Here is a 12,501-nt window from a genome sequence, read left to right as displayed (position 1 = left end):
TAGATGTAAAAGTAAATCACGATTTGGTCAAGTGAGAAAGATCGGATTGAACCTCTGGCCTTTCCACGTCTGATAATTCAGCCCAGATAGAAGGACCGTGAGATGATGAAACCAGGACTTTTCTTCCAACATGTTCCCAATCCATCTGCCTCAACAATTTGGATTTGGAACACCATTCAGGAGAGAACCTTCGTAGGACTCGAACACCAAGCATACAATAAAAGACTAAAGACAGAATATTCAGAGTGACACCAGCATGTGCAGAAGATGCTCTTTATTGGCAAAAAACAGAGTCCAGTTTGGCCGCACAGTCCCGCCTGCATCGAGCATGGCTTTTCCTTCACTGCCCCCTGGACTCAGCTGCTTCAAGCACTGCAGCAGAACTCCGCTTGGCCTCCTCCAGTAGACTAGACACTTGCTCCTTCATCTAAATAAAAATAAAAGACAGACAGCAGAGCTAAATAACCACTGGGAAATTATTTTTTTCCTTCAGCAGGTGAGACTGTTTCAAACAGCAGAGACTTCCCTTTGTCATTTGTTTTAACAGCACAGTACATGCAGGCCGGTTGTTACTGTGAAACTGTCCAACGCAGCGGGGAGGAGAGCATTATCCTTAAATCAAGGGTTCACCAAGTGAAGGCCACTCATTGACAGTGTACTCACGCCTGAAACTGTAGCATAAAGAAAGCTTCACGAGAGAGTACCTGGTCGCACAATCACCACATCCCAAGAACATGCTTCGCTCCCTCAGTGCCTGCTACTGGGGACACTATGGTCAGAAGAAAACACCGATGGGCCCACAGAGCTTCCAGTCCACTTGCCAGTACCAACAGCTACAGATACCCAGGAGTATCCCACACCCCCTAAACAGACCGACTCTTTGGCATCAAGGTTCTTGCCTCCCAAGCAAGAGATCCTGATTTCTGGCTCCCAAAGTTTGGTTTCCCACGCTCTGGCCGCCCAAGCACGGATTCCCAATGTTTGGCATCAAAATCTCAAGATGACACTCAGTCCTCCCCAGCAAAGGATCTCTGTCCCTGGCTTCAAGGGCACATGTTTCTACTCACTGGCAGCCATTGTCAAAAGATAATACACTGCACAACGTTAGAGAGTGATCAAATCATCTGTGTCTCAAAATAACGAAAGCATTACTGTCAGACTGGATTTGTGTTTTTTTTTTTTAACAATGATTATAATTTAACATGTGCTTTTAAACATAATTCTCAAACTAAAACCATTATCTCCAATTTGTTATTACCCTCATTTTTCTAATGTCCTTTCACATTTTTTACTCATTAATTGCTAAAAGACTTTAAATAAATTTGTTGCAAATTCCCTTTGGTCCTAAAAATATCCTACCCCACCTTTCTTTTTTTAATTATTTATTATTTGCATATTTTGGAGATTCTTTCAAACTAGTGGCACTGCCTAGGAAGGGAATATCCTTTGTGTATGGCAACTACTACTGAATGGGAGATGAACACTCAGAGTGTTGAAACATGTTATTTTAAATATGCTCAACTACAGTATATGCGAGGAAACAAAACGTTCTACCACAAGTCTCTACATCAAATTAGAAATATAATTTTTTACTAGTTTCACCTACCACTGTTTTTAGTGCTTGCACCCGATCAGTAAGTATGGACAAGCCCAGCTTCAGTTTGTCTATACCTACTGGTCAAATCATCCTCGCTTCACTACACAATGTATAAATTGTGTTTCAGTTGTACCTTTTGTTGATGATACTTCTGATTCAGGGTGTTCAAAAGTGGTGGTGGGCCTTGCATCCTTCTGACAAACTTTGGCATGTGTTGGGTTGGTAATAGCCATGGATGGGAAGGTGTGTGCACACAGTCGTCTGGCCCAGTTTGTGACCTTTCTTACAATCCACATTCTGAGTAGTTTGATTAACAGTACTCGAAATGGGGAGGGGACTCTTACAACCTTCTCCTGAATACACCATGATGTCTATGGGTCATAGCGATAGGGATAATTAGAGTATGGGTGAGTGTTAACAGGTATGACTTTGGTAAATCGTGGTGTGATTATTTTTAAAACAAACTTTACTATTGGGCGGGACCCGATCAAGTTTCATTTACTTCCCTCTGAACTTTTACTGGGTGCACAGAAAGAGAAGTTACAGGTCAAAACTTGTGATTAGTTTCAACATTGTCAGGCTCCCTAAAAGGTTAACAATTGTTTAGATGCTCTGAAACAGTACCATAGGACCATTTTTTTGCCTCTGTCACAATTCAACTTGCTGCATCTACAAACTGCTGTTTATCTTGCAGTATTAGAACACAGAATACATTTTCTTTAAATTTGATCAGGAAATTTGTAAAGCTGAGCTGCACCACCTAGATCATAAACTGCCGCAACCACACTTGGGTGCATTGACCAATAGGAATCAAATACTGGCCCTGACTCCCTGCCTTACTCACCTGTGCCTTAAAGTCTTCGTCTGTTATGTCCTTCAGGTTGATCAGCACATTGAAGTAGGCCCCGAACACACCAGTCTCTAGAGCTTTCGCTGCCACCTACAGCAAAGAAAAAGGCTACGGTCATTGGGAATCCATGAAGTAATGAAGGAGCTCAAACTGTAGTAAAGAAGGAACTGTTCATAGTGTTAAATGTACGACCCTAGTATTATTGAACATCTTCTATACTGCACTTGCACCCTATGAAGGTGGGTCACCTTCACACAGAAGGCAGAAATGCACTTGGTTCAATAAAATATTACAACAATGGTACTCAGAAAATGGGAGCACAGTAGGAGGGTATTTTGCAGGGATACAGAGATAGAGGTTTCTGAAGAGATGCAGGAATTTGCCAGCAGCAATAGGCTGCAGTCGGGGATAACAATTTGTTTGAACATTTTGAGACATCTTCTTCTGACCTAATCCATGATCTAAAAGCTGGGATTTTTAGATGCTTCCTGAAGGGGAGGAGATAGCCTCAGTTCTGATACTGGGCGGTAGGGGGAGAGCTGCTGTTATGTGGGGTAGCCTGGTAAGTAAGGCTGCATAGTTTGAATCTGATCCTTCGCTGGAAGCAGCAATTGAGATCAGCACGTATGGAGGTGATGGTCATTTTCCTGAGGTGGCGATTACTGCCGTGAGTGGTGCAAGAAACTATTTTAAGACTCCGGCTAATAGTGAAAGTCCCATTTTCAGGTACTTTCTTGGAAGAAAGTCACAGATTTTGCCATACTGGTAATGCAAACTGAGATAAGGTAGGGTTAAAGGGTGAAGCCAAGGTATTTTATCAGAGTGAGTGAGCAGGAGAAGCCATCCAGTTTAAGAGAGTTTGTTCCTGAGACTTCAATCTTGCATTCATGAGAAGGTGAAAAAAGGGGAACACCTTTTGAGGCTGCTGTAGTAAGGCTCTTTATCAAGCAAAGCTATTGTGTTTGAGCTTTCAGTCACTCCCGCCACTGTGATGGGTGGAGCTTGGCCTTTAAGGTCAAAGAAATGCCACTGTAATTCCATTAAACTGCTTCTCATAGATAATTACATTACTTTAGTGTTTATTATTATCTAATTGTCTTGTGTGTAAGCTTATACTCAACACATTACAGCTTTGTTGGTTATGTTGGTAATCCAACGACCAACACTACAAGCTAGATCGGTTTATTTTGAAAAGTTATGATAAAGGCAATGGGCCCGTGTTATTTATTGTGACAAGGATATGATAAAGTCAATGGGCATTTAAGGGTGGCTTGTTACAACTCTATTGAAATCTGCAGAGAGGTATTTTGTTACATGGAATCTCACCGTTTACCATACTGGGCAAGGGTCTTAGTGTTGGTTACCAATCAGAAATGGTGGGGAGAGAAGATTTGCACAAGGAGTAAAAATTAGGGGCTTTTATATCCACCTCTCTCCCTTCCCCTACATTTAGGTCTTGGGAGTATAAAATCAAAAGGAATCTTCCCACTCAGATTGCATAGTAGGGTAGACATACAGGTCATTAGGCTGGCTGCTCTAAAATGTATTGCCCTCCCCTCACCATTGTCCTGGATTCCCAAATATCAGAAGGGTAACCGCAGTCCTAATCATCTTATCTCAAAAGGAGACAAATGTTTAATTTGTGCCAGGGTTGCCTTTTGGGGACAGGGACAGTATATTGCTGAGCATCAAACTTTGTCAACCCAGAGAAAGGCAGATAAAAAAGAGGAAGATCGAAAAACAGTGATAAAGATTAAAAAGAACACTCAAAAGGGAGATAAAAAAAAAAAGGAAGAAAGTGGTGAAAGCTTTGGATCCAGGCACTTTACTACTTTAGACAAATCAAGCACTGGGTCGGCTATCTGCAATCATTACCCATATGAAGACTCAATAAATTTTCTACAGTGGTAATCAACCACTCCTGGCGCAAAATTGAATATGTGCAGTCTGTATTCATGTCTCCAGGTTTTAAGGTGGCTCTCAGATCCCCAGAAACCCATGAAGAGCATCCAAAATGATTCCCCCTTCCCCTCCAGTATCATAAGAGTACCTGTATGTCCGATCTACAGGCGATATTGCCATGTTTGGCCATTTCCTGCAATGGGGACCAGAGGCTGCTGACCTTCTGCGCCAGTGACAAAGGCACTGAAATGGCTTTCTTCAGCCCCTCCTGCATCGCGGCTTCACGGCTGCAAGGCAAAGGACAAGCCACTCAAATGTGCAGGACTGGCGGTCAAACAATACGAGACGACCCCTGGCATAGCGACTCATTTAGGAGGTCATACCTACTCACAATATAATCAACAAAGAAGAGAGAGAAGAAAGGGAACTCGTTTGCCCTCCCTAGCTATACTCAAATAAACCAAACGAGAAAGAGCTCACTCCCTACTTAACCGATAACCTGGAGAGGTCTGTAACTCAAGATCTCAAGAAAAAACAGGGGGAACCCTAGTTTTTCCTTTTTTGAAGAACCCTCACTCACCAACCTAGCTAGGGATAATTAAGGATACACGAGATCTAGACAATCTCACAGGTATCCACCACTGTTTATCAAATGTGTCCAGGGTCTCCACTATAAAAATACTCCTTGAGGTAGGCCACCAGGTGTCGATTTTAAATCACTTACACCACACACACAAGAAATGAGCTCTGATGTAATCAGACGTTGCAGAACACCCTGGATGCCATTGGCGACCGAGGTGGCAACACAATGATGAAGGAGGTCACCAACTACGTTGGTGAGTGAGTTCTTTAAAAATAAATCTAGGAATCCCCCCCGTTTTTCCTTGAGATCTGGAGTTACACACCTCTCAAGATTACAGGTTAAGTAGGTAGAGAGCTCGTTCATATTTATGCACAAACCATTCAAGCTACGGAATATAAATATTTTGCTGCATCGTTTATTTCGCGTAACTCTTGCCAATCTGGCTAATAGAGAGCTGTACAAATGCAACAAACAAAATACAATGAGGTATATAAATTATAATAAATAAATGTATTTAGTGTTAGTGCTGGAAATGGGAAAAATGACTCCGGAATCCCATACATTGGGAAGGGGGGGGGGGGGGGGGAACAAGAGAAAGGACTCGGAGGCACAGTCAAAAGGGCCAAGGCAGTGTCGTGTGTAGCAGAGAAGAGTCAACTTGTACATTTGTTTTTTAGACACTCATTCCCTCACATGCCGGAGAGACTTTGTGTACCAAGGAAGTTACAGAGTATAATAGCAACAGATTGTGGTTAATGCACCTGCTTGAGGGATTTTTGCTCATCCAGTCACTGTTCTGACTCATCATGAAATAGTATAAAGGGTTAATGGACCAGCTGCATAACATGTAACATGCACTGACAGATTGCAATAAACAGTAACACGTCCTTCTATCTGCAGAGAAGAACAGACATCCATCCTTGGGTTACCTACACGTCTCAAATTACAATTCTTTTTAATGTAGCTTAGCAAGCATAATGATTTATGAACCCGCACAAACTCATTGAATGCATACGACAAGACTTTGCTTTACAGCTTTCCTGTTTCTCCTCAATCTTTCTTTATTCTAAGGTCAATAATTTATTTTGGTATTAATAAACACTTATTGTATGTGCTGTATGAATAGTTATTGGTACATCTGAATTGTTACATTCCACGCATATAACTTTCCTACAAAGCTTGTAAAAGTAAAGCACCTGGCTGCCAGTTATAGTTGATCTCTTAAGCACAACAAACTGAATGTCTTTGTTTTTTATTGGTAGCATCGTCATGAAGATGTTGGGCTCCAGACTGATCTCAGTCAAAATGAACGAAAAGGAGAGCTGGCGTCCCTTTAAGTAAGGCATTTGTATTGGGCACTGCTTGCACTGACAAACAAGCACTGGCAATGCCAACCGGTCTGACGTTAAAGGAATTTTGTATGGCAATGTGAAGCATTACAAGTAAATAGCATGGTAATAGATGTGTATTTGTGTGGAAGCAAAGAATCGTAGAATAATATTGGTGTAGGTTAAAAGGTCAAATGACAGTTGCACTGTCAAGTCAGAGCTAAAACCCTACGTGGGTTAAGGACTGCCCTTATCCCATCTGCGTTGCTGTCAGAGAAAACACCATAAATGTTATAATTATCTAACACACTTTAATAGTGTTACGATGTCATGTGTGGGCTCCAGAAAGCTCAAGCTGGGTAAACAGAATGATAACAGCTGAATGGAGAGCAAGCACTTTTTTTGTTAAAGCCCACAACTTCTACCCAATCAAAACATGTACTCAAGGCTCCCAACATGTGGGCGGAGTCAAAGTCCCTTTCCTAGGGACTCTCACATAATCGTCTACCAACAGCTGCGCTGTCAAGTGAGATCCTAAAATAGTCCCCCTCATCCTTGGCATGTTGGATGCTGAATACAGCAAGACTAAGGGCGCTGATTTGTATGTGGGTGCTTGTGTGGGATGTGGCAAGTATGCTCAAATGGCAAAATACAATCTCCACTAAATGCATATGCACGGATGGTTCCTTGGTTAGAGGGCAAGGGAAGTGAAGGCACAAATAATTTGCAGAGAGTAGACACCATGGGTCGTAGCAGTAGAACAAGCCTTATTCCGGTTATACTGCGGTTTCTATAGGGTTAGGTGATCCGAGTTCTCTAGATGGTATTTCAAGATATCCCCCCCCCTCCCTCAATAGATACTGCTTGCAGCATCCACTTACTGTTCTGGTGCCTCCGTCCCACTATTGTTATTGGGGAAAAGCCAAGCAAGCCCCAGCCCGAGAAAGCAATGTCTACATAGTGGCAAAGGGGAATCAACAATTCCCCTGTGCCGTATTCACACATCTGGTTGTTTTGACTTTTCAGATCGGTTTGGTAGGTATGTTACACGCCTAGTCTTTCATCACTAATTTGATCAAGGTGCAACCGGTCCGTACATCTAGAACCACAGAGCACACGTTTGTAGTTTCTGGACATTTCACTACAATTCCTTCCATTGCAGTACATGCTCACCCAAAACAGCGAATGCCTTTCTCTAGGTAATTGAACGCGACCCTTCAGAACACAACCCTGGCATCCTTAGCTAGGAAAGGATCCTGAGAGTACAACCCTGGCACCCTTAGCTAGGAAAGGATCCTGAGAGTACAACCCTGGCACCCTTAGCTAGGAAAGGATCCTGAGTACAACCCTGGCATCCTTTAGCTAGGAAAGGATCCTGAGAGTACAACCCTGGCACCCTTAGCTAGGAAAGGATCCTGAGAGTACAACCCTGGCACCCTTAGCTAGGAAAGGATCCTGAGAGTACAACCCTGGCATCCTTAGCTAGGAAAGGATCCTGAGAGTACAACCCTGGCACCCTTAGCTAGGAAAGGATCCTGAGAGTACAACCCTGGCATCCTTTAGCTAGGAAAGGATCCTGAGTACAACCCTGGCCATCCTTAGCTAGGAAAGGATCCTGAGAGTACAACCCTGGCCATCCTTAGCTAGGAAAGGATCCTGAGAGTACAACCCTGGCCATCCATAGCTAGGAAAGGATCCTGAGAGTACAACCCTGGCACCCTTAGCTAGGAAAGGATCCTGAGAGTACAACCCTGGCACCCTTAGCTAGGAAAGGATCCTGAGAGTACAACTCTGGCATCCTTTAGCTAGGAAAGGATCCTGAGAGTACAACCCTGGCACCCTTGGCTAGGAAAGGATCCTGAGAGTACAACCCTGGCACCCTTAGCTAGGAAAGGATCCTGAGAGTACAACCCTGGCACCCTTAGCTAGGAAAGGATCCTGAGAGTACAACCCTGGCATCCTTTAGCTAGGAAAGGATCCTGAGAGTACAACTCTGGCATAGAAATTACTATCTTCTCTGAATAGACCGCATGGAGCTGCGCTGGTCATTTGTATATTAGGGGCCAATTGCACCTCCTCTCACATTGGCCCCTCAATCTTTACTTTACAGCAGCAAGTTTGTTTTTGGTTTCTCAAAGCTTCATTGCCCACAAGACCGCTGCAGCATTTCCCCCCCCGTGCATTCTTCTATTCATTGTTAGCTCTCCCCTCATCATGTGCTTTTGGGGAGCCAAATACGAATGCTGTCGCCAAGGTTTCCTCACTAACTCACCTCTAAAAATAAAGAGCATAACATTTCCTGACAGGCTCACATGCTTCACCGTACCCAGACGTTTCCCACTATTCATTCATAACCGAGCGGTTCTAGGATCAGTAATCACAGCATCAACACATACAATGCCACACTGCACATCATAGGGCACACAAAAAATTAAGCAGGTTACAATTTCAGGTCACAGGGATTCTCCTGGGTCACAGCCTACATAAGCCTGAGGGAAGGAAGGAAGCAACATTCCCAGAAGTCCTCAAAATATGTGGCCTACCCTCAGGCATTAATATGCAAGCTGCTGGGGTTCACCAACTTCAGATAAGAAGGGCAACATCCCCCCCAATCTAACACGTTCAGTGCCTGACCACAATCTACATCCAAGGCCACTGGGAAGGTGTGAGGGTATCATAGCCACCATACTGCCAATTGTCTTGCAAGGCTAAACCGTAATCTAGACTGCCTGGGCATGACTGGGGGAGCAGCAGAGTTAGACTAGGCTGAGAAAGACCTGCTGCACGATTGTTCCTTGGTTCAACAAGGAACAACCCTGATCCACGGAGGACTCCATCTCAAAGCAGAACAGAATGACCTTTGAGAGAGACAACCACAGTTGTACACTGGCACCAGCATCAGAGTTGCTGATGGAGACATCTTTCAGACAGAGAAAGCTGCACCTTCTGCAGTGTTTCTCACACAAAAGTCTGTCGGTCTCCCAGAAAAGAAAGCAAATGTGTTCAAACCTAAGTGTTTATTTTACCTCGCGAATTTTCAGAAATATTTCTGTATGTACAGTAGCTTTGGGACCCTGGAATTCTGTGATTTTAGCTGGGATGCAAATAGACCCGGGCTTCGGGGGTAGTCTAACAGGACAACCAAAGGAGGCACGGCTAGCACTTCAAACAAAGAGATAGAGCTAGCCTTAGAGCCAACACAAAAATAGAGTGATCAATTGTAATTTTTAAACAATTTGGTCAAACCAGATAGGATTAGAACAAATAGTTTTTAGTGAAATTTAACAATGTTTATAGTCAACTACTGGTAGATCTTTGAAAAGGGGAATATGTGATTTAACAACTAAAAAAAACTTCTCCAGACAGCACTTTAGAACCAGTTTTCGAAGTTCAAGACAACAGTTTTTGACAATTCTCCAAATATTTCTTCTATGAAGTGACAATGAACTAATGAAATATGATTTATTTCTAGCTTCAGAAAGACGCTTCTGACCGACTGAAGACCAAAGATACATTTTGCAGTCTGCTCACCGCGCCATTGTACTTGCCGGTCTAATATTGAGCTCACTGGGTTAACACACCAAACTTCAGGATGTGTAACTAAATGCCAATGCTCAGATCTGATTCCCAACTAATCTTTCATTCCTCCAGAGACTGAATAAGTGGAAGCCAATCAGTTGGGAACATTGCCGCCTGTAAATTACTGTCAGGAATCTATGCTAGTCTACGTCAAAATAGAACAATTTTTAGTAGCACCCCACATTGAGCAGTTCTCAAATGAGATGGCGGAGTTATATCCATGCAGGAAGCCAGCCGGCAGCCAGCAAGTCTAAAGAATCGGCCAAAAAGGGGCTACCTTGAAATAACTTTGCAACAAATGGTGTTCTAAGATTCAAAGGATACAAGGAGTCCTTCAAGCTCCAGAACACACAGAATGTGTGGGAGATGGATAATGTCCTGCAAATAGGACACCCCAACAGAAACGGTGCCTCATAACAGCGCATGTTAGAACAACCGTGCTTTCAATTCGGTTCTGAAGCCACCAGTATATAACGTGTCAAATCCACTAAAATACGAATGTTTTTAAATTCTGCAAGGCCAATGTGCCTTATAAAAAGCAACATTTGCTAGGCACTTCTCCAAAACTCCTTTGAGAAGAAAGGCCATTATCTCTATAATGGTCGTTTCTAAATTCCCATACTCAATGGCAATTAGCCACGTCTGAACAGAGAAAGGAACACACTTGAAACGGACACAAGGGACACCAGGTAGACAACATGGTTACCAGTATGTGCTCTACTTGTTTCAGTGTTACCATGACAAAGTAGTGTTTTGATTGTACAATGCTTTCGCATTTCTAACCTGTTATACACAGTGTCCAACACTTGAGCTATCCCTCATTTGATAATATTTCATCTCCAAAGGACAAGAGCCACAGCCCATCATTTCTTCTAAAATTCCCAACGGCCCGTTTAGTGCTTGTGGGCATCTAATAAATATATTGAGAACCTATAAATGGAAGATAGGAGTTAAGTGGAGTTGTTTGTTCTAAAGTGCAATGAACACCCCAAGGCAAGGGTACTCACAAACATTTTCCCAAAGGCCGCAAAGTTTGGTCTCTGATGGCCGCTTCGATGCCAGCAGTATGGCGCACCAGGGTGTGGGGAGATAAGATGGGTATAAGCAAAGCATATACATCTAGTGGCTGAATTGCACAATGTTAAACAATAATACCTGGGATTAATCCCAGCTTCCCCACTTTACCAAATTGTGTGATCCTAGGCAATTGTTTCATTTCACTTTCTCTCCTTTTTCTTAGAGTGAAGTAGTGCAGGACAACCTAGTCACTTTCTTTCTTTAACTAACCATTAAATAAAGGCTTGCCTTTATATTTAACTTCACTTTAATGTTAATGCTGAGTTGAGTGAACAGCAACCCAGTGCTGCTGTTGGTCAGGGGGCCGCATGTAGAGGTCAGGAGGGCTGCATGTGGCTCCCGGGCCATACTTTGAGTATCACTGTCCTAAGGCAGCTTTGCACAGAACTAAAAACATCAAAAAGATATGAAGATAATTGTTGGACTTGGCCCTTTTTGCAGGGTCAGCCCTGAACTTTTTGCCTTCCTCCTAGCCTTTTTCTGACATGGTGTTGGTGGGTCTAGGACTCTGGGCACTTTAGCACTGCTGTCCAGTGTAGAGTATGTGTGCTCTCTGTGGTAAATATGGTAAGTTCGGTCTACACCTGTGTGGTTTATTTAATTTACCTGTCAGTCTCTTGTAAAGTGGTATCTCATATACCCGGGGCTGGTAAATTAAATGCTATTGGCAGGCTTGCAGCGCCGATTGCGCCACCCACCAAAGTAGCCTTTCAAACCTGCCTCAGGTCTCTGTCATTGCAGGGCCTGTGCGCGCAATCGCTCAGGCTGCTTCCCAATCCATCGTTTTTCACAGACGATACCACCTTAGTTTGGACACAACCATATGCAAATGAGCCTTGACCCTGCTCCTCATGGGAATAGTCTAGCCCAAACTGCCAACCCAGGTCCTCCCTGAAGTGGAATACAAGCAACCTAGAACCAGTTTCTCTGTTAAGAGCTCAGCAGCAAGGTATAGCTTGATTCCACTGGCGCATGGGGCCCAGGTCTGGTCATACTCGTCGGATGTAGAGCATCAACTGCAACAACAACAAGATGATGGATGGAATGCTCAAATTAATTTAAGCCACTGGCAGAGCGGTGGATGTCTTCGATTCCTTTGCCTCAAGGTCTCTTAAATGGCTTTCCACCAACTCGCCTCCTCCTGAGGGAGCTTCAGAAGATTTTATAGGAGAGGGTAGAGGCGATAGAGATTGCCCCATTTAAGCCAAGACACCTCTGGTTTCCTTTATTACTAAACCTCTCAAGCACAGGGTTGTCAAGCCCCCATTCAATCCATCTTCTCTACAATTCCCAAAGTTTCAATTGCAACAGCTTCAACAACTAAAGTTGATGACATGGCACTTGAGAGTTTAGCTTTGAAGGATATGGATTGATTTTGCAGCAAGATCCCAAATTCATTTCAAAAAGTGAATGCAAAATTTCATTTACCTCAGAAGGAAGTGCTTCCTGACTTGCAGAGGAAGATGAACAAGTTCCCTCAATGTTTGATGTGAAAAGCCCCTTAATGGTACATCCACAATGCACTAAGGAATTTCGGCTTTCAAATTCAATTTTTGTTGCCTTTCGAAGTGTCAATAAGGGCAAA

General features: G+C 43.3%; 1 protein-coding gene across 5 annotated transcripts in view; it reads right to left on the bottom strand.

Moving 5' to 3' along the window:
- Nucleotides 1–259: 259 nt before the first annotated feature.
- The window catches only part of FTCD (formimidoyltransferase cyclodeaminase), a 151,362-nt gene continuing 139,120 nt past the window's right edge, over nt 260–12,501 (bottom strand). For all 5 annotated transcript variants that reach the window (XM_085645163.1, XM_085645165.1, XM_085645164.1 and 2 more), the window contains 3 exons: nt 4,498–4,636; nt 2,442–2,537; nt 260–427 (listed from right to left, as the gene is read on the bottom strand). In XM_085645163.1, the coding sequence (XP_085501289.1) occupies nt 341–427; nt 2,442–2,537; nt 4,498–4,636 (322 nt within the window). In that variant the 3' untranslated portion in view covers nt 260–340. The remainder of the gene's footprint in view (nt 428–2,441; nt 2,538–4,497; nt 4,637–12,501) is intronic.

This window comes from Triturus cristatus, chromosome 3_1 (genome assembly GCF_964204655.1).
Source record: "Triturus cristatus chromosome 3_1, aTriCri1.1, whole genome shotgun sequence".
Lineage (NCBI taxonomy): Eukaryota > Metazoa > Chordata > Amphibia > Caudata > Salamandridae > Triturus > Triturus cristatus.
Note: the sequence above shows the minus strand (reverse complement) of the source record. Positions and strands in the feature narration are given on the sequence as shown.